At 32.4% G+C, this 23,329-nt stretch overlaps 1 protein-coding gene across 8 annotated transcripts in view; it reads left to right on the forward strand.

Moving 5' to 3' along the window:
• Positions 1 to 22,261, forward strand: part of LOC113735027 (uncharacterized) — a 34,233-nt gene extending 11,972 nt beyond the window's left edge. For 3 of the 8 annotated variants that reach the window (XR_003459495.2, XR_003459494.2, XR_003459493.2), the window contains 4 exons: positions 14,876 to 17,390; positions 19,381 to 19,584; positions 19,667 to 19,887; positions 20,712 to 21,026. Coding sequence is in view for 2 of the 8 variants with exons in the window: in XM_027261907.2 (XP_027117708.2) it covers positions 10,856 to 10,935; positions 14,876 to 17,390; positions 19,381 to 19,584; positions 19,667 to 19,738 (2,871 nt within the window). In the remaining 6 variants the exon portion in view is untranslated. Of the gene's footprint in view, positions 1 to 10,197; positions 10,936 to 14,875; positions 17,391 to 19,380; positions 19,585 to 19,666; positions 20,065 to 20,711; positions 21,472 to 21,979 lie in introns of those variants that run through there. The other 5 variants (XR_003459490.2, XR_003459489.2, XR_003459492.2 and 2 more) reach the window with 5 other exon arrangements.
• Positions 22,262 to 23,329: the final 1,068 nt, after the last annotated feature.

The raw sequence follows: 23,329 nt of genomic DNA on the forward strand, positions 1-23,329 counted from the left end.
AGTTAGTCCCTTCTGCACCTACTTTTCTACTTTCAAATTATTGACCTCCTCCTATAGACAGGGGGCCTCTTTACGCCAGCCTTCCTTGCTCCGTCTCATGTGTTCCCTTGACACTATTAACTTAGAGATCTCATGCATTTGGTCAACTATTGGATCAGCCAACGCAGTAGCCTTCCTAGCTCTATCCATGATACACGTCCTTATAGAATCTCAGTCTCTTCCTAAGGCAAGTCACATCACAACCCGTCACATAAACTGGGTAGTCGCAATCCTGATGCTCCTTGTGTACCGGCTCAACCATTTCCTATAGGTCAAAAGGAACACTATTAGCAATGATTTCAGCCTCTCCAAGGTACACAGATCCTTTCAAGCCTAATCTTCTAGTAGCTACCGATCATTTCTTAATATGTTCTATCTCATGGCGTTATTCATAACCTGGCTCCGATACTACTAAAAATGTCATGCCACTAGTCTGCATGCATCAATCATGTAACATCCACTGTATCCTTAAGTTACAATCAAGAATACAAGGCAACATTAAACTAAACTAAACTTAGAAAGTACTAAATAATATAACTAAATAAAGTGCGGTATAAATTTCAAATGAAAGGTAGTCAATAAGTATCTCATAAGTTTGTACATTTATTCTCTGGTCCAAACAACGGGAAGAGAAATTAAATAAAATTAACAGCTAAAAGCAGCTAGACTGCTAATTCTTATCCACTTGGACCTAATAAAAATCATCCTTAGGGTCTTCTACGTAAATCAATTCATACTTTTTCGAATATGTAAAAGTGGTAAAAATTGGATTGAACGACAAATTGTTCAATAGGTAGTATCTACCCCTCTGTTGGACCATGCAACCATAAGTTTATATACACGCATATATATATATACATATCAAATTATTTGCACATCATTCACATCCATATTTATTGAAAATAATGTTATTTGTAAAACAATAAGTAATAATGAATGACACAACAATTGATAAACATCTTATTCATAACTATACGTGAAAGTATTAAAGTCACAAGTCATTTTATATCAATTTACAATAAGTACATGCAATGATGGCTTCTGAGTACTCACTCTAGAGATTAAACCCCTCTTATATGGGCGACCAATAGGTTTCATGACTACTTATTGATTTCATTATATACATGGGTCAATTAGCCAAACTCTATACCGAACTACAATAATCTTTTCAATCGGTCGGACTCTATACCAGACTACCATGACTATTAAGTAGGACTATAGCCCCTACCATCTATTTCATGACTGTTTTGAGTTTTACTTGATACAGATTTATTTCACACGTCACATGCATAGTTCCTTGATTTCACAAAAGACCCATTTGGTATATAATAATAATTAAAATATTTCAAATAACTCACATGGTCTATCTTTGTATCGCAAAAATAAAATTGCATAAATACTTAAGTAAATCATTTAATCAAGTACATTTCAAGTTAACACATCAAAATAAGATTAACAATAAAAATTTCATTTTAAATTTTTGAAACCTCAGAAGGGTAAGTACCACCTACCTTTGTCTGACTGCTCAAGTAGAACTACCTTAGATCTTTTAAACTTATGTCGTACCTATCAAATGCATAGGTTTCTTCCTTAGTTGATATTCCTTATAAATGCATAAATATATAAACTTTGAGTAAGTTTAAGATTCAAGTCTAGTCCATTATATGAACCCTAGCAAAGTTTTTCTAAATCGGGAAGTTTCTTAATTTGGAAAGCTTCCTATTTTTGTAAAGTTTCCTAATTTAAAAATAATTATTCAAAATAATATTTATTGCCTTGACTATTATCTTACTATACATATATTTATCATCATCATCATCATCATCATTGTCCTTATCGACACTATTTCATTTTATTTTCATTCATTTATATACATATATATATTGGTTAATTAGTTATTATTATCTTTTGTTCTATTTTCATTTTTGCACCTATGTATGTATGTATTATTATTCATGTATATACGTATGTATAGTTATTGGGATAATTTCACAAACCTGCCTTAAAGTTTTAATAATTGCAGAGAGCTCCTCTCAGGTTTTAAAAATTATATATACCTCCCCTATTTTACTATTTATATAACAATATTAGTTCAACAAGCTAGATTTTCTTTCAAAAATCCTAAATTGCCCTTTTCTACAAAAGTAAGAAAGAAAAACATAGTATATTCAATCATTTTTTCCACATTTTGTACAAATCGACAAACCTGATCTCTTGCAACCATCCAACCATAAACTCCAAATCTAAGGAGCTATCCAAAAAATCTCAAATTGCATATACAACATCGATGCTTGCCATGCAAAAATATAAAAATACAAAAAATACACAGACATACCATTGACAACCAATTTTATGCTCCAAAATTAAATCTCAATACCCAAATACCTTTTCAATACAAGATCGTCTAGTCTAAAACCACCATTACAACTCTTTTATGACCTTAAAAATATTAATACCTCAAAAGCAGAGAATAAATTTTACCTCCACAATAAAATCATAACAAAAAATTTCTCATCCAATGAAAGAAATTCTCATGCAATTGTTGGCATTTTACAAAAATTTTTCTTGACAACAAGCAAAATATGACTAATTCCACATCTTTGGTTCTTCTTCCTATTTCAATAATTAATTTCATTATGTATATCTCCATTAATGCAAGCCTCTTCATTTCTTTCTAGTTCGATACATAATTTGCACCCTCTGTCAATTTTGTAATTTCAATTTACTAATATCCATAAAATAAAAGATAACAAAAAATGTATAGTATATTATCTAGAAAATAAAGGAGCAAAAATAGAAAAGAGATAAAAGAATAGAATTTGTTTGGGTTTTGTAAATCTATTGCTTTAAATTGAGAATTGCCTACCAAGTGAAGGGCATTTTAGGTACTTTACTATGCCATGGGAGGTAAGTGTAATTTCTTAAATCTAAGGGGAGCCGAGTGAAGTTATGTGAAACCTCAAGGGAGGTTTCTGAAATTATCCCATAGTTATTTACCATTACAATTATTTTCTTAACTTATTCCACTTTTATTTATATTTTTTATCTTCTTCTCGTTTATATCCTTAATTTATTTCATCCTTATTTATATTATTGCTACTACTACTACTACTATTATTTTAAAGGTTTCGTTTAACAATCTAAGACTTATCTTACATTGTATAAGTTTATCTAATAAGGCTAGATTAAGATGTTTTATATTTCTATTTAAGTATCTCAGCCTTAATTATTTAAGCATAAGTCTAAATGTCTAAATCCTTGAAGCCTATAATTATTTAGGTTGGATTTCGAAGTTTAATACCTATGACAATCTATAGAAGATGGTCTAGTTATATCTAAAATTTATCTATTGGACATTCACTAAGAACATACTATATTTTTTATCCAAATATACTTGCAATTTTTTTATAATGGCCCAATGCTGTTAAACCCAAACATTCTCATATTTTACCCCAGTCTTAATACAACACTCCTTTATGCTTGGCCCAAGATTCAATTTAACAAACCCACACATATAACTAATTAATTTTGATCCAACTCATTTCCTTCATACCTGGCCCACAAGAACTACCCCAATTCATTAATCCATCAATTAGCGGGTCATCTGCTTCCCTATATATATATATATGTGTGTGTGTGTGTGTGTATATATATAGATATATATTATTTTTTTCCAAATTCTATTAGTGTTATCATTATTTTTATTATTCATAATTTTTCCTTCTTTTAGTTGGCCTGTTGGCGACCTTTGCTCCTCTTTCTTTTTTTCTTTTTTTTTTTTGCCTCATTGTTGCAGCAACACACACACCAATAGCAATGGCAACCAGCTGCTACTTTCCCTTTTTTTTTTTATTTTACTTTCCAACAGATTTGGGTAGATCCTATTCATCTCATAATTAAAATTTAACACTTTATTTCTATTAATCCGGACAAGAATCTTCCTAAATTTCTCATGTAGGTATATACATATCGAAATATACATATACATAAAATCTTTAAAATAATTCATGAAACTAATAGGACTTAAAAGAAAAGTTTTGAAGTGCATTTGAGACTTACAGATCTAGATGCTTAGTTGCCTGCTTGGTTGACAGTGACGTCTTCTTCTCCTTCTCTATTCTCTCACCGATTTGCTCTAAGGGAACGACGATAACGAGAAATAAGAATATTGTTGCTTCTTTAAACCTTTAGATATGTATTTTAAATCCCTAATAATTCCCACTACTTGGTGATTTAGATAAGAGTTTTAATTTGTTGTGAATTCTTATTCTATCTTATCTCCTCCCTAACCCCCAGTTTACCCTTTAACATATTCTACAAATATCTTTACTTTTACCCATAGAAAATTTTACCATTTAATTAGTTGAGCAAAATAAAAATTGAAAAGAAACGTGGGTTTTACAATTAGGAGTTTGTATTGGACTGCTAATTTTAAGTTGTCAGATTTGGGCGTTTATTTCAAAATAAATTTTTCTTTTTATTTTTTGAGAACTGAAATTTTGGGATCGAAATCTGGGCTATACTAGCTACGACTTGATTTGGCAGACTTGCAAATTAGCTTCTATAGGCGCACTTGATTCGGAGTTCTTTGAGCCAAAACTACTTAAATACTTAATTTTTTAATTACTTTTTGAGGTGAAATTTTCTATATTATCCATTTTGAAAAAAATACTAGAGTTACTTTTATTCTTATACAAATTTAATTAAGCTCGAGCTTTAGCTTAAACATAATTACATTTAGATTCAAGAATGAGTTTGAGCTGGAACTTGACTATAGATCCTAGTTATTCAATTTTCGAGTTTAAGCCTGATAAACCTAAGTTGAGCTCTATTCAACTAAGGCAAAACTTGACTCCAGTTTGCATATTTGCAGTCCTAGCCATTGGTCATTTACCAAATTAATTCTATTTTTTTGTCATAGTTCTACAGTTAGTCCAACATGTTGCGATCTCACAAAACAGAGGTTTTGAGCTATTTCAATCTGCCACTGCCTAATAAGAGATAGGATCCAGAGCAAATTTCACTAATACACCACTTTGCTCATCCTTGAAAACATCTAACTTTATCCTTATGTTTCAACGAGTACAACCAAGTCATTTTTTTGGCCAAAAAAAAAAAACCAAGTCATTCCAATACAATCATCAACAAATTTAACAAATCAACAAATACTAGTGGATGACGTAATTGATTAGAGTCCCTATACATCACTATAAACTAAAACAAATAGTACACTTCTTTCATTCAAGTTAGTTGGATATGGGACCTATGACTCTTGGTTAGAATACAAGTGTTACATTTTAGGGAAAATCGTTCAAAACATCCCTCACATTTTACAAAATGACTTTTTACGTCCCTCACTTTTAAAAATATACTTTTACGTCCCTTACAAATTCACATTGGTTAAATTTGGTCCCTATCTAGGTTTCCGACTAGTTTTTAATCGGAATCCATCATGTGCCTTGCTTGTAATCATTTTTTAAGGGTAAAATTATCAAATCAAAGTTTACATAATCCGATCCATAGTCCCTCACATTTCACAAAACAAATTATTTCATCCCTCAGATTTCACAAAATAAATTTTTTTCACATTTCACAAAATAAATTTTTTTCATCCCTTATATTTTAAAAAATAAATTTTTTCATCCCTCATTGATCATGTGTACGAATAACTTTTTTTAAAAGTTAATATATATCTATTTAATTTCACCTGAACAATATGAATAGCATGTAAGATATCTCTATTTTATTTCACCTGAACGTACTGTTCAAGTGAAATTAAAATAGATATATATAGAGATTTAAAAAATTTGTTAGTTTTTTACTCATGTTCATTCCTTTTACTCAAAAGTTGAAAACAAAGAAGATATTTAATTCTAAACATTATCAAGCATTTATATCGAATTAAATTTGGATAGAAAAAATAAACAAAAGAAAAGAATGACAAAATGAAGCTAGTGATTGACACTTTTAAATTTTAAAATAATTATAAGGTAAGAATTCAACTATTGGTCTTAAAGGTAGCGAGTAAAAATTTTAGATTTAAATTGTAATTTGTTAGCATGACTATAAATTTTGAATTAACATTGATTAATTATATGGTCTTATTATACAACTTAATAAATGAATTATTACCAAAATAGAAATGGTTAAAAATATTAAATAAATTTACATGGTGAAATCAAATATAAATATATATGGGTTTAAAAAAAATTATTAGATTTACACTTATGTATATATTTATTGAATAACATATGCACAACTACAATTAGTCTGTTTAAGTGAAACAAAATAGAGATATATTACATACTATTCATATTGTTCAGGTGAAATCAAATAGATATATATATATATATATATATATATATATATTTAAAAAAAAAACTATTTGTGTACATGGTCAATGAGGGATGAAAAAATTCATTTTGTGAAATGTGAGGGATGAAAAATTTATTTTGTAAATGTGAGGGACGAAACAATTTATTTTGTGAAATGTAAGGGATTATAGATGGATTATGTAAATTTTGATTTGACAATTTTACCCCTACAAAATAAAAACATGCAAGGCATGTGATAAATTTCGACAAAAAATTAGTCAGAAACCTAGGTAGGGACCAAATTTGATTAATATGAATTTGTAAGGGATGTAAAATTATACATTTTAAAGTGAGGGACGAAAAAAGTCATTTTACAAAATGTGAGGGACGTTTTGAATGATTTTTCCTACATTTTAAATCAGTAATATGTATAATAGAGAACAAATCAGTAAATGGATGCCTTATATAACCAATGATAGATGCCCTCACTGCTGATGTCATATCTAGATCTCACACTATTTAGTATTCTTCGTGCATCTTATTTGATTTGTTTTACCTGGACTAAAATTATCCATGTTGTACAAGTCCCCTCTCTTCTTGTCATGATTGATTATTTTCTTTGTGAGAATATCTTGAAGTAGACAAAAAATTGGATGTATCAATACTGCACAAATAAGATCGGCTATGATTTGACTCATAGACAGTAAATTATTTGACAGAGAGGAATTAATGAGGGGTCAAATAAAGAAAGAATTGATAGAAGAACAAATCCAACTCCTGTAACTTAATATATAACACCATTTGTATTAGAGATCATTGATTGTATTGGTTGAATAACACAGAAAAAATCATTTGGATCAAAAGTCATATGATTAGTAACCCTTAATTGACAATCTAGTTACTATCACACCAATTACAGCTATAATTACCTTGACACTGACAAGTCATTGAGGTATCAGAAGAAAGGACAAAATGCACCTATGTAATGATAAGAGTTGTGGCTAATGCTATTGGATTACCAGCTGCTATGGCTACTCTTCTAGAGTTTCCATTATGTTCAACAATATTCACCTGTTTAATTTGTCGATTTTGTCCTTTATAGTCCTTCCGCCCAGCTTGATATCCATACAGCTTAAAACAAGTGTCGCGGGAATGCTTTTTATTCCTACAATAAGTGCAAGATAATCTTCTTTGGTTGGCACCTCGATTAGTTTGTCTGGTGTTTTCGTGTCAAAAGTAGGCATATGCCTCCTCTATCATCGAAAATTGTTTCAGTTGCAATACCTTACTATGAATATTGTCCAAAGTGGACCCATCAAGGAAAATGTATACTCTCTTTTTTTGTATTAGAGAGTTATACCTGCTGATATCGATAGCACACTCCATTGGGATAGGCTACAAAAATCAATCTCCTTTTACAAGCCTTGAGGGTGGTTGTTAGTGCTTCTCAATTGATCTTCAAACTTATCTCATCCTACCTACCTTCCTATGCAAATCATACATTGGAATTTATAAACGCCATTGAAATATGTTGTAACAACCGGACTCCTTACCATTTTCACGTTTAGAAAACGAATGAAGCTACTAATCAAGGATGGCTCCATGTAGTTTATCAACTATCTGTTTAGGATAGAGTTTTCAGTCCATCTCTGTGGGTATATAGGATCTGTCAGTGAAGGTTGAGGAAGTTCACAGTTTATATATCCCAATTTATCTTTGCTTGAGATATACTCTCAATAACTTGGAACCATAAGATATAGTTGGTGGCATCCAACATAATGCAAATATTTGTCATTGTTGAGTCACTATTTTGGCATAGTCTTCCAGCTCTTAACTAAGACTTCTGTCATTCTTGCAATCAAGTCCTTTAAGATGGAGGCAATTTCACTATTTTTCACCATTTCAAATGATTCTGCCATGTTTTTTTATTCAAAGTTATATTGGAATAGTACTTGAGTAGAAACCTTAGAATTCCCGCTCTAATATTATATGTAAAGAAGAGAAATAAGTTTGGGAAATATTTCTATATTTCTCACCTTTCACAAATGATACATCAGCATACTTATAGGCTTATACTAGGAAGAGATACAATGAACCTAGATAAATTTGAATTTATATCTAATCTATCCTAGTCTATTATTGATATCTAATCATATCTCTCAAATTTAAAAAGATATTTACATCTATCAACTCATTCTAACAATAAACTGGTTTGAAGTGGAACTTGTGAAGCCCTATACCCCCTAGTTTTTTGAGTTCTTAATCGATTTTACATAGAAATTAAAATGAATCAACAAAATAGTCCCTTTACTTGCTGAATCCTAATTAAAAAAGGAACCTATAAACCTTACCAACATGTAACGTTACAAATTGTACCGAGACTTGTGATAGGTGATTCCAGTTTGAGCCAATTATAGACTTCAAGTATAAACCTATATATATATGAAAGTGTAATGTCCTATCCAAACGCACTGATAATTTGACAACAGTTATTTCATATTCAGAAGAATTAGCCATTTATTGTTTTAAGAAAATAAGATTTCATAAGAATAAATATTTTCTTAATTACTAATGTGACTATTTTAATTTTTTTGACAAAAAAGATATAATTTTATTCCATGAAATTTATACGAGTTAAAAAATACATTGAACATGTCATAGATACAATAAATCTAAAAAATCACTAGATCTAATAGATTTAAAAAATAATAAAGATTATATTGTGAAAGTGCAACATATTTCAAATCCTGATAAATCATAAGCGGTCCAATGAATATTCGTGTATGTCAATAATATCATATTTGCTATACAACTAGTTCAAGTTCAAATTAGATACTGAAATTTGATTTTAGGACCAAAAAAAATCTCAGATTTGACATACATATTTTTAAAAAATTCTTAAATCTAATAAAGAAATGGAAAAAAAAACTAAGAAAAATTCTCGCTACCATCCTCAATGAGGGGATAAAACTCTCATGTAGAAACCTATGAAAGCAAAAAACTCTCACATGTAAGCACTAGAAGAGTGAAAACTTTTAGTAGGATGCCTAAGAAGAGATTTTCTTGAACATAAAACAAGAGCAGAAGGAGGGAGATATTGACTTGAGACCAAAATCTCCCTCTCATAGAGAAAAAAGAATTGTTGAAAGGCTTGCAAAGAGAAGTTAGAGAAACTTTTATTGAGAGAAAATAATTTAAGCATCCAAAATACTTAGGTCAAACTTCTCTTTTACATTAATCAACATTTTTAATTTTCAAATGTATTATGAAACTCTTGAGTATCCTAAATTTTGGGATCTAAAGTATATTTTCATTTATCTACATTTCTTTCATTGGTGAAACCAATTATGTGCACTAGTAGCAATGTGTATAATTATGAGAATTTTACCATCCAACATTATTCAGGTTATTTTATTAATTTTTGTTTTCTCTTAAATTTGATATTCTTCATCAACTAATGATTGTTATGTTGACAACTGTTTCCATAATTTTTCCTCTCCTTGGTTCTTTGCTTATTCCTTGCAATTGTTACAAAAATTACAAGTGTGATTCATTTGTTTCCTTCCACAGCCCTAGGGAATTATCTTTTGCATTCCTTTCTAGCCTTATTTTTCCACAAAATATCTTTCTCATTGACCCATTTCAACAAAACTAGCATTTAGAATGTTCATCATTTTTGCTTTCTATTTTTTTTTTTGCCCTTCTTCTCAAGAATTGTACTTTTCCTAGCAAACTATGACAAAGTGTGTTTTCTCTTGTTGTGCTTTTATTATTTTATTTTTTTATCCGTACTCTTTAGTTGCATTTTTTTCTGCTAAACTACATTGTTGTGTACACACCAGAAAAAATGCAACTAAAGTATATCGATAAAATAATAAAATAATAAAAACATTTTTTCTACTAAACTATATTATTGTGCACATACACATTATACATACACACGCACATAAATATATATGTGTGTGTGTGTGTATTTGTGTAAATATGTGTGTGCTTGTATGTGTGATATTCTTGTTGGATCTTTAATTTAACGTTGGACTTTTATGTGAATAATTATATGTTGCAGATTGTTAAATAAGGTTAAGTCCAATTAAAATCATCAATTACGGTTTGGGCTTTAATGTATCTAATAGGATCTGGGTTTTTATTGAATAAAGATTTAAAGGTATTTTCTATTTCTATGATGAGTTGAAATAAGAATCCGAAAAGGTAACACGAAAGTTATCTATAAATAGGATTATGGTTCCAAGTCACACTTATCTTATTCTCGTATTCTTTAGTACCATAAAATAACCTTTCCCGATATCCCATCATCAGGAAAATCCTAACAATAGAGAGAACATGAATCCAAGTATATTTCCGCAATTTTGCTGCTGATTTATTTCTTAATAATTGCCATAAAGATCTTGGGTTTAATAGGTGATGGTTTTCACCGAAAGGTAAATATAAACAACCACTAACACTTCTAGTTCCTAATGCCTTTGATGTTTCATTAGAATTTAATGCTTTTTTTTAATTGTTTGCTCCTAATAACCAATGTTCAAAGCTCAGCATCATCGATGAGCAATCATAATCCTTCGAGGTAAATTTTTTGTTTCATTTTCTTTCGTAGTTTTTAGTACCTTTCTCAATCATCAATGAAGAAAAAATAGTTCACTTGAAAAAAATTTCTCACCTCATTTAAGAAATCCAATATCATTCATAACGATTTTCATGTCTTTTGTTAAATGAATATATGTTTTTCTGAAAGATCCTTGTAGATCAGTAGTTGTGTCAATTGCGATTTCGTCTTCATTTATATGTTCATATAATAGATCTCTATGCATCCTATGTTGCATCAATTGAGATCTATTTTAAATGTAGTCATTTACAACTAGATTAAACCCGTGCATCAATAAGATGCAAGGAGAGAATATTTGTTGAAAAAATAGTTACAATATATATATATACCTGTGTGTGTGTATTCATGTGGTTGTATGTATATATGTGTGTACATAAATATGTGCACATGTTCATAAAGTATGTGTGTGTGTTTGTACATATAGATATGTACAAATGCACATATGTATGTATTTAATAATGGGATAATTTCAATAACCTCCCTTGAGGTTTCTGACAATTTTATTCGGCTCCCCTCAGGTTTAAGAAATTATACTTATCTCTCTTGATATAGTAAAATACCTATAATTCCCTCCATTTGATAGATAATTTTAAATTTAAGGCAACAAATTTTCAAAACCTAAATAAATTTATTTTCTGTCTCTTGTCTATTTTTTATCCTCTCTTTTCTAATTGATATAACCTAAGTTTATTATTTTCAGTTTTGTGGATATTAGCAAATTGAAATTACAAAATCAACAGAGGGAGTAGATTATGTGTCAAATTAAAAGTAAATGAAGAGACTTATAGTGATAAAGAAATAAATAATAAAATTGATGATTAAAATAAGAAGAAGAACTAAAGATGTGAAATTTGTCATATTTAGTTTGCTGTCAATAATTACATAAGAATTTCTTTCATTGGATAAGGAATTTTTTTATTATGATTTTATTGTAGAGGTAGAATTCATTCTCTACTTTTCAAATATTAATATTTTTAAGGCCATAGAGTGTTGTAATGGTGATTCTAGTCAGTTTAACTTATATTGAAAAGGTATTTAAGCATTGATATTTAATTTTGGTGTATAAAATTGGTTGTCAATGGGGTTTGTATGTGTTTTTTTTTACGTGACAAGTATTGGTATTGTATATGTAGTTTGGGATCTTTTGGGCAGCTATTTGATTTTAAAACTTATGTTTGGATGGTTGTTATGGATTAGATTAGTTGATTTGTGCAAAGTGTGGAAGAAAATGATTGAGTATGCTATATTTTTTTCTTAGTTTTGTACAAAAGGACAATTTAGGATTTTTGAAAGAAAATTTGGATTGTTGGACCTATATTGTTACTAAATAGTAAAAGTATGAGAGGTATATGTAATTTTTAAAACCTAAGGGGAACTCTCTGTAATCATTAAAAGCCTCAAGAGAGGTTTGTGAAATTATCCCTTTAATTATTATGTATGTATGCATGTAGATATGTATATACATAGACATGTGCATCTATATGTACCTACATATGATGTATGTATGTATATATATATTATGCATTACATATTTATCTATATAGGTATATAAATATATATATATATATATGTATGTATATGGATATAGCAAAATTAATGAATAGAAAGAAATAGTTTAGAATCATACTCTTTTCTTTTTTTTTTTTGGAAAAAATAAGCTCTTTATTGACAATATCCAATGATATCTACACACCAGGGCATTCCCTAACTACATAGAACAAAACAACTACAAGAATTTTAGCAAATCTGATCTAAGGACAGTACCCATTCCTGTGCGAGCCATGTAGCCTATACATGTGTTCTTAGGAGGTGAGAGAGCAATTATACAAGGGTTGGACTTGAATTTAGGTTATATTCTTATATGAGGTTTATTCTCTCACAATAAAGAAGGATTTTTTCTCTGTGGACATCGGCCCATAATAAATTTTGCGTGTCATTTATTTTTATATTTATAGTTTATTTATTATTAAATTGCTGGCTATTTGATGTCTCAATAGAAGTTTGTTACGCGGCTAGATCCCAACATATTTAGTGTTTTCTACCACATCCATGCGACACTCTGCAACTGAAGAGAAGATGATCATCAACTTCACCGCATAGCACACACTTGGTAGCTAAGATCTGTAAATCCCATTTCTGCAATCTACTTTAGTAGTTAGTTGCATTCTACAGGCCAACCATAAGATAAGGAGCCTCTAGGTACATAGGTTTTTTCCCAAACCAGATGATACCAGAAAACCTTTTTGATCCCGTGATCTGAGTGTCAACATAGCTGATTTAACAATGAACAATCCAAAGAAGCTAGGTGTCTGTATACTCTACTCAACCTCATCTACAAACGGTACAAAGAGTGTAGGTATCTGTTGCATTAGCAACCTGACCTTCTGATTCCTTCTCCTCCCAGTTGGCCATTTCCAAGTTCCCTCAGCAACACATTTCTTCAATGTATCTTGCCTTCGACATCTGAAACAAGAGAGTAAGTTATGTGAAAATGTTGATACAAAGGCCCCGTTGGTTGCCAATTATCGAACCAGAAAAATTCTCGCTGCCATTTCCCACCATTTTCTTAATGAGAGGCTGGGCTAAAACTCTTTAAGTTTCAGAATTTTCTTCCAAGACCAGAGCAGTCATTGGCACACACAACCCCCAGTTGCATGTGTGCCTAGTGACTTTATATTCCTAAATTAATTAATGAGTTTAGGATCATACTTACCCTAGTTGCACTTTATATTCCTAAATTAATTGATGGGCACTATCGCCTACGAAAACTATAAAGTGAGACTCCAAATTACACTTTTTTTTTAATTTTAAAGAACCTTTTATTTTTCCTCCTCCAAGGGGAAGAATAACATGAATTCTTACACAAAAGTAAGTAAAGATGGCTTTTGTTACGTTGTTGGCTTCTCTGACATATGTGTGTGTGTGTGTGTGTGTTTAGTCTGCTATGTGAACTAATTAAATTAATCCAAATGTTCCAACTAAACCAAATGTTGTTCCTAAACTGTTTATCGGCGAAAATGATCTGTAATATTTCCGCTTAAACAATTGTAGTCCTTCAGGTATTCAATCTCGGCCATTTTGGTTATAAATGTTAAAAAAAATTATTAAAACTCATAATAAAGCTTAAAAACCATTTGTTAGAATTATTGAATAGTTACAAAAATTGTGAAAAGTCACAAAATGCAAAATAGAGGTCATAACGTTTGTTTTACATAATTTTTGTGCATTGAGTACTAGAGCATTGAGTAATAAATTTTACACCTTATAAACTTTACAACTTGTATACTATTATATTACTTACACCATAAAAATAATGGAAACCAAAACTTTACAACTAATTTTTGTAATAACTATGTACAAAATATATTGTTTAATGGATTATTATATTTAAGTTTAGAAAATAACTAAATGGAGATCATACATGCTAAAAACAGCACCGGATTTGTTCAATTAGCAAATTATTAGGTGTATATATATATATATATATATAATTTTTAATTTGGTAAAAAATTGGATGGTTTACACTTATATTATATCTTACCGAGTTTCTAGGGTTTCCCATTATTTGTCCATAAATTTTATCATTGTTCTGAATTTTTATGTATTTTGTATCTCATGTTAATAAATTTTCTTACATTTTTATGGATATTGAAGACCAATTTGGCGAAAATTAAATACTTTAGACGAACATTGGTTTAGATTAAAACATAATAAACTACGTTATTCAAAATTGAATACCTTAAAACATATTTTGTTTTGGTGGAAACATTGGAAACCAATTTAGCTCAATTCTCGAGCATTGAAGACTTAAGGTTCATTTTGTCCCATTTCATAACAATGAATTTAATTACTGAATCTGGAACCTTCAAGGTCGGCTTAAGAAAAGCTTTTGAGCTTGCAGGATGGCTGTTGATGCAGCACTTGGTGGGTCATCTCTAACATTTGCATATGCGGTTGTTAAAGATCTCTGTGTGTACATGAAGCACAGGAGAAGACACGTGAAAGATTTACTAGACAATCTTGAATATCTTGGACTCGAAGCAGATATTCTTCATGCCCGTTGGCATGACTATGAAGAAGATATCGATCGTCGAGCAGGCTCCGTACAGAGACGTCTACAACATGGAGCATGGAAGAAGGTAGTATTCCGGTTGTTGCATGATTACAAAAAGATAATTGAAAAGTACAGAAAGATGACAGCAGCAACTGGAAACCAAAGGCGCCAGGAAGTGGAAGGTTCGAACAGAGCGGTTGAGAATGAGAGGAGCACAAATGCACCGATCCATGAACTGCCGGATATTTCCCACTTAAGGGAGCACAAATTATGGACTAAAAAATTCTTCAAGCTTGCAAGGCTCGATAAAGACATTATGAAGCTAAGGGAAAAAATTGCTTCAGCCCGAAAGGACATACAACTTGCGGATTTAACAGGTGCAGTGAGGCCAAAAGCTGTTATAAGAATGGAAGATGCTAAAAACCTAGATGTTATGCCTTCGCATAAAAAGATCCTTGATGAACTCCTTGGTGAACTGCAGACCTGTGGAGTTGAGGCAGAAGCAGAAGCGGAAGCAGAGGCAGAAACAGAAGCAGAAGCAGAGGCAGAAGTAGAAGCAGAAGCAGAAGCAAAAGCAAAATTGAAAAGGATTGCTATCTGTGGAGAAGCGCAAGTTGGAAAAACAAATATCATGAAGAACTTGAATAACTGGTTTGATTCATGCCCTCCTTCAGTGAAACTCGACTACGTCATTTGGGTGACTGTTCCAACTAATCTGCACGAGAAAGAGAATGTCATCAAAACCATACAAGAGATTATTCTTCGGCGTTTGGAGTTAACTGAGCAGATTAGTACAATTGATAAGAATAAAGATACAATATCTACAGAATTACGTGAAAAATCATATTTGCTGCTTTTTGAGGGGTTTTCTTCATCAATTCAGCTTGGGGAGATTGGAGTCTCTTATGAACATAAGCACGGGATAGTCGTGATTGAAACTACAGATCCAGTTTTGCTGAGGAGTTTTGGTTTCGACCAAAAAATCAAAGTAGAAAAGTTACCATACAATGATTCGAGAAAATTGTTTGATAAGATCATGGAAGGTGAAAAACTAAGTAAAGAGTGTTGTGATCTGATTGGGCTGATTCTTAAAGAGCTTGGCGGGCTTCCAGGGGTGATCTCATTCATTGCGACGTTGCTAAAAAGCAAAATAGATGCAGAATTTTGGGGAACTATAAAGGACAAATTAACAGCAGATGTTGGTGAATCTGAAGATCTGGGACTAGGAGGATTATTTAAGGCTTTTGAGATAGCTTATGAAGGCTTGAAAGAGGATCGTTGCAAAAGTTGCCTACTTTATGCAGCATTGTTTCCTAAAGGCTTCACAATTCCCATTAATGTTTTAGTCGAATGTTGGAAAGCTGAAGGTTTTCTTTGCTGTCCTGCTCCTACATTCCTTAAGGCCCGAGGAGATGGAATTTTCATACTGCACAAGCTGACTGGGCATTATCTCTTAGAGAGCTGTTCTGAACAGTACGTTAAGATGCCAATACTCTTCAGGAGATTTGCAATTCGTACAACTTTCCCCGGGGAGAAAGTTGGAACATCCTTTGTCAGGTCAGGTCCAAAGATAGACGGACACCTAAAAGACGAAGAATGGAAGATGGCCAGAAGGGTGTCTTTGATACAAAGCCAATTGGAGGAATTACCTGTGAGCCTAGAATGTGGGGGCATATCAACACTATTTCTGCAACTTAACCCAGACTTGAGAAGCATTAAGGAACCGTTCTTCACAACTTTGAAGGAACTTCGAGTTTTGGACCTGCACAGCACCGGAATACAATTGTTGCCATCCTCTATTTCCTCCTTGACTGAGCTTCGCAGTTTATACCTCAACAATTGCGGTGACCTAACTGAGCTCCCATCTAAAATAGTGAAACTCACGAAGCTCGAAGTTCTTGATATTCGAGACACCTCAATCCATTGTTTACCAGAAGAAGTCAGCAGTTTGGTTGGCCTAAGGTGCTTAAGGTTTTCATTTGCCCCGGGAATGTGCAATCCTAATCCAAAGCCAAGATTGTGGGAACGTATTGTGCGGCGCCCAAATTATCGCACAACAGTGAGAAGGGTAATATTTCCCCCTGGAGCAGCTGATCAGCTTAGTAAGCTTGAGGAGATGACTATTGTCTTAGTAAATGGAAGCAGTGATGGCATTGTTGATCGAATAGAAGCAGAGGTGCTTGAATTTAAGAACAAAAATAGTCAGTTTAAGTTAATTCTTCACAGGCCATCCCAATCACTGGACCAACGGAATCCCGTCCAACTGAGGGGAGAGGGAATAACCCTTCCGAATCAAAGTGTTGCTGCAAGTCAAGTTCATGATCCAACAACAGGAAACCAGTCTCCGAGATCAGATAATGAGGTAAGCCTTTCCTACCTGATCTGTTGCACCTTTTCAAAGACCAAAAGGGTACAAAATTACTTATCTTACTATGAAAATATTTCTTGATTTTTATAAATTGGTTTCATACTTGAAAATCTACTAATTTATTACCCCTTGAAAATCCGTCTCAGTACAATGTTAAAGTCCTACAAAGAAATGATAATTGAACTAAACTATTTCTGATTCAGATACCTGATTTGTTTGGTTTCTCTCCCATTGAGAGGTGGAGGAGGTTTTGATCTAGAGAGAAGTAGAAAATTAGTTTTCGAGAGGGAAGGAGGAGGCAAGTCTTTTGTGAGTTTTTAACTTGTATGAGAATTTCCTGAACTTTTACTGTGAAAAATGTGACGGTAGCACAATTGACAAACACATGGACTAAGAAACCAAAGCAATTGAATATACAATCTTAACAATTCCACCAGTTTTCTAATTTGGAAAAGTAATGAAAAAATTGAGTCTATATCCACTAAGTGCAAGAACAAAAACAAACTTATTCATTTTGCACTTGAAGGTAAATGTGTTTAATTATTTTGATCTTAAAATGTATCCAATCTTCTTTTAATTGGAGTTAGCATCATTATTCAACGACATTGGAATGAAAGAGAAATTTTGGTTTAAAAACAAGGAGGAGGATTTTTTGGTGGGAAAGGAGACAAAGAAGAATGAACGACACGGAGGAGAGAGGCAACTAGAATGGAGAGAGGGACTACCGTTGAGAGAAGCAAGAGTATTGAAAAAATAACAAGTCAATTATGACAATCATAACAATATAAAAAAAATATCTCTATCTTTAGTGGTGAAATGTTAAAAAAAGGTAATAACTTACGTGGATTTTAATGTGTAGAGAAGATATGAAAGTTTTGCAAATGGGTTTGTGTATTGAGAGCACATTGAGAAAGGAGAAGAATCATAAAGGTAAAGTTGTGTCTTGTTTGATCTTGATTCAAATGTAAAAAATAAAATGGGTTGTTATTTTGTTTTAAGTGTGTTGACTCAAAAAAAGTGTGTTGAGTTGGCGGGGAAAAAATGACAAACAAAGAATAATATTAAATAAAAATTGTATTCAAGTCGATTAGTATGTAATTGTAAACTTTGTACTTGTGAGCTTAACTAATTAAGGAGTTTATAGAGTATTTGGACTAGTAATTAAAGAGAGATAATATTCTCACGATCAAATGACAAAAATGATCATTAAATTATTCAACATTTCTTGTTTTAGTTGCTAAACCTTTTATTTAGCTCAAATAGTTATTCAACTAATTTAAATATACATTTTTTAAAACAATTGGTGTGCATTTTCATTAGATGCATGATAAATATGTACGTCTTGATGAGTTGAGTGATCGAAAATGTACCAATTTATTAGTTGAATCACCATTTTGACTAAACAAAAAATTCAGTGATCAAAACGTGAAATTGGAAATAATTTGGTGGCTATCTATGCCATTTACTTACATTCTCATTGGGACATGCGGACAATTGAAGTCCATCAGCAAAAATTATAGACAAGTAGTTCAAAGCATGTCCACTTTGCTAATAGAGGAATAAACTTCATCTATTGGGACAAACTTAAAAAATTATACATGTATAAACATTGGTGGGAGCAGTAGGGGCAATCTCCATTGGACCTGGAATCAAAGGGGATAGTGAAAAAATTAGCCTAGCATAGGTGCCCACTTAGCATAACCTACTAAATATGCCAGTTCAAGTTAGTCCTTAATGCTGATATTTTCCTTGCAAAAGATGAAAAGTCATTTTATGGCATATGTCATGTTATCAACATAATTTTATGCTATTTCCGGAAACGTCAAATCATCCATTGGCATCATGGAGTAAGCACCATCTTTAGTTGCCTAACGCTAGGTATCCACTCCCCATTCAGCCTGAAGCTGGTCAAATATGTCATTTGCTTAACAACATATAAGTAATTATTAGGATGTTACAGCTCGGGGACTTTCGTATTTTTCAGGGCCGTTCTAGAGGTGGAACAACTAATGCAAACTCTCAGGCAAGGAGGAAGGATAAAGGGAAGGGACTTGCAATTTTTAAGCCTAAAAATAAAGCCCGGAATATTGGTGTGGTGATAAGAGAGCCTTTAGAAACAAATGGGAGTCGAGTTGATATTCATGAAGAAGCCAATGTTATTGTTGATCAGCAGGTAGATAGAGTTACGGTAATTTCTCTATAACTTTCCGGCGCTCATAAAGTAGTAATACTCTTTTTGGTTTAAAGTGATTGTCACCTTTAAATTCCAGGTAGATGCTATTGACCGGCCAAAATTCTTGGATGAAGCAAGTACTTCAGGAACTGCTCGTGGAGCAGACTAGCATCTTTTACTTCAACGCATTTCTTTGTTTTCCACTATACAAAGGAGTGCAAGGTCCTTTCCATGACTATGGCTTGCAATATGATGTTATAGAGATTGTCTGCAGGAAAATTTTGAAAAGGGTGCATTTGGATCTTTAATTGATGAATGGTGCGTATTATTGACTGCTTATTTTAAAAATAATTTGTATTGACTTGGGTACTACATACACTACTACTATTCTACGTGATAAATTGTATATTGTAAAATAACATAGATGTCATACATATTCAAAGTTGTGCCCTCTTTATTGAATAAAGGCTGGCAGTGACGGAGTTAGAATCCAAAGCTGGGGGACAATTGCTTTGTGTACAACGCAGTACAACCAAATAGATAACTTTTATATACAAAAATAACTGTCTAGAAAATCATAAATAACTAGTATAATAGTCGAGTCAATTTTGTTAAAGTTGTATTGAATTTTACAATAATGACGTTATTGCACAAGCTGAATGATAATTATTTTTTGTACTATAGAATAAAAAGCTTTTATGTTCAATATTCTTTTTTTTTAACTAGCACTTGGTTTTGTTTCTAAGAGGCATCATTTTAAATAGGTGATAATTATAGATTTGAAGAACTTAGAGGAACAAAGGAAATCAAAAGGGGATACTTCAGAAATTTTGGTGGGTGGGCACTTAAAAATTGCTCTGCCTTTGAGGGATATGGTATTATTTTATGGGCAAAATATTTCAGTGGATATTAAACTATTGCTTGCATCAACTATTGGCCATCAAATAAATTTTTATAAAAAAAATTGGCCACTAAATTAACCAATCAGCACACCCATGGCCATTTCATCGATTATTGCTCTTAATTTATCAAATAATCAGAACACATAGCAAATTCAAGGATATTTTTTCCACAATTAATTGATCCTATTCTCCCTATTATTTCTTTCCTCAAACCTATACTCAAATGTGAAATTATTTCAGGAAAGAAGTAGGGAGTCAATTTGAAGCCCTAAATTCCTCAGGCAAAGTGCAAAGAAGACAAAGAATGTTAAGGCGCTCTTCTCAACCTATTTCTAGATGCCCATGCAGATTAACAACAACGATGAAGCCCTCATGGACAAACTAGAACCCAACAAGAAGATATGTTATTTGCCCTTTATGAGAGGTAAGGTGTTTGATTTATAATGGAGAAGTTATAACATGAGAATTTAGTCCTACCATGTAAAATGCAGGATAAGGGATGTGGCTTTTGGGATTGGTGCAATCCAAAAATGTGCAAAAGATTGACTCACGTAATTCCCAATTTGTTGAGAAAAATGAATAGAATGGAATTGTATGAGAGGAACTGGAAACCTTGGCAAGAAGATGGGAAACTAAAACTAAAAAATTGGAGTTTAAAGGTTCAAAATTTGAGGTTGAAGTGAAAAAACGCAAAACTACATAGCATTATTTCTCAAGAGCTCTTCTTGCTGCATGATTTTTCGTATTGGTGTATTGTATCCCCTTGTATTTTATGACTATCAATGAGAGTGCCCATACTTTGGTCATCAAAGGATCGTGAATGCTATAGGGTGATTGTGGACAAGTAGGCGTAGTAAAGTTGATTAGGTGTCAAGTTGGCAGTGTTTTCTATAATCAGACCAAGAAGATGAAACATGTTGTCTATTGTAGTGAGATCTCCATTGGTATGTTTTGTAATGGAATCCCTGCAGTAATTTTTGATTTGCACTAAATGAATGGACACTTGTGCATGCAGTATTATAACACAGTAAATTGAGTACTCGTGTATGTAGAAAAGGCAAGACAAAAGGAGCATAACCACTGCATAAACACAACTGTAAAAGCTTTTGATTTCCACTAGTACATAGAATCTATTCCAAGATGCATTATAGAAAGACAGTGGACAAAAAACAAAAGCCATTTATCATAACAAACTAAAAGCCATCAACTATTTACATAAAGTGGATCCCCTAACCTATAATGCATCTATTTTAATAGCCACACTTAAATAAACTATTATCAATTAGAGGATAAGTCATTTACATATCAGTCAACATCAAAACATAATCCAATCCCATTTAACTTGTAGGGCCACCTCTGGCTCTTGTTAATCCAGATCTACTAGTATTTCTATCTCTTCTACCCTTCTACCTACCAAACTTGAAGGGTGTTTCCTTTTCCAGATAGGCTAATTAGCATTAATCATCCCTTTGTTTGCTTTAGTTAATAGCTATTTACCATTTTTGTAGAATTTTCTACTAGATCTAGAACTTGTAGCTGCCGGATTTGGATGCTAAACTGCTAATATTGGTTGCTGAGATGGTGGATTTGGCTATTGAGACACTGGATTGAATGCTGAATTGTTGGGATTGGTGGATTTGGCTGGTTAACTGCTAGAGTTTGCTACTACTACTACTGCTGTTGAGTTCATAAACCCTCCTCATGCACTCTTTTGCCCTTTGTTTTCTTTTTGAAACTTTGTATAAATGGAAGTGTATTGGTTAACAAAGGTAAGACATTTGGCATGAAAACTATATGTATACGTATAGGCTATTGCTTAGGGATGGCAATGGAGGCGAGTGCCCGCGGGGGGCTCTCGGGGCGGGGGTTGGGGCGGGGGCGGGGGCGGGGGCGGGGGGAATTTTTTCCCCCCGCTTAGAAACGGGGCGGGGGGGGAGTATACCCCCGCCCTGCCACCCGCAAAACAAAAAATATATATATAATATGTAAGTTAATTAGTTATAAACTTATGATGATGATATTATTAGTTAGATGTATTACATAATGCATATTAGTTTATGTAATATAATTGATATTATCAATTATATGAATAATTATACATGTCTACTAATAGAATTTATTAATTAGTTATACTAAATTTACTAATACATTTATACTAAATTTCTAATTACACTTAATAGAATAACACTTTTTTCTCAAAAAAAAGCACAAACACAATAATGAATTAGTGATTGCATTTGTACTAAAAGTGAAAACTTGACTATTTTAGTTATATTTATTTCATCATATTGGATTGTATTCAAATAACTTCTGTTTGATTGTTTTTATGAGTTTCAATTGCAAAATTACAATGAATAATAATTTGGTGATGTGTTGATATTTTAGTACTTGATTATTTATTAAAATTTAATTATAATAAAATTATATTAACCCCGCGGGTGCCCCACGAGGGAAGCGAGGCAAGGCGGGGCGGGGCGGGGGGAGCGGGAGACGGGGGATGGGGGGAACTAATAGGCAACGGGGTGGGGAGCGGAGGAGGGGTCCCTCGCCCTAACCCCACCCCGTTGCCATCCCTACTATTGCTTCATCATTAGTTAAGCAGTTTCTCGATTCGAAGTCATCTATTTGCATGTTGCTACATTGTACCATATTTTTCCACATTTCCTACAATGCATGGTGACATGCTCTGAGCTTTCTTCCATGGTTCTTTTCTTCTACATCATTCCTTTTCCTTGCCTCTTTTGGCATACTTTGTTGGATAGTAGAAATTGGAGGATCAAGTTCCATGTTGGTAGACTTAGGCCAAAGTATTTGGCTACTGATAGGCCTGTCAATCGGGCCTAATGAATCGGGTTTTT

The sequence above is a fragment of the Coffea arabica genome, chromosome 3c (assembly GCF_036785885.1).
Source record: "Coffea arabica cultivar ET-39 chromosome 3c, Coffea Arabica ET-39 HiFi, whole genome shotgun sequence".
Taxonomy (NCBI): domain Eukaryota; kingdom Viridiplantae; phylum Streptophyta; class Magnoliopsida; order Gentianales; family Rubiaceae; genus Coffea; species Coffea arabica.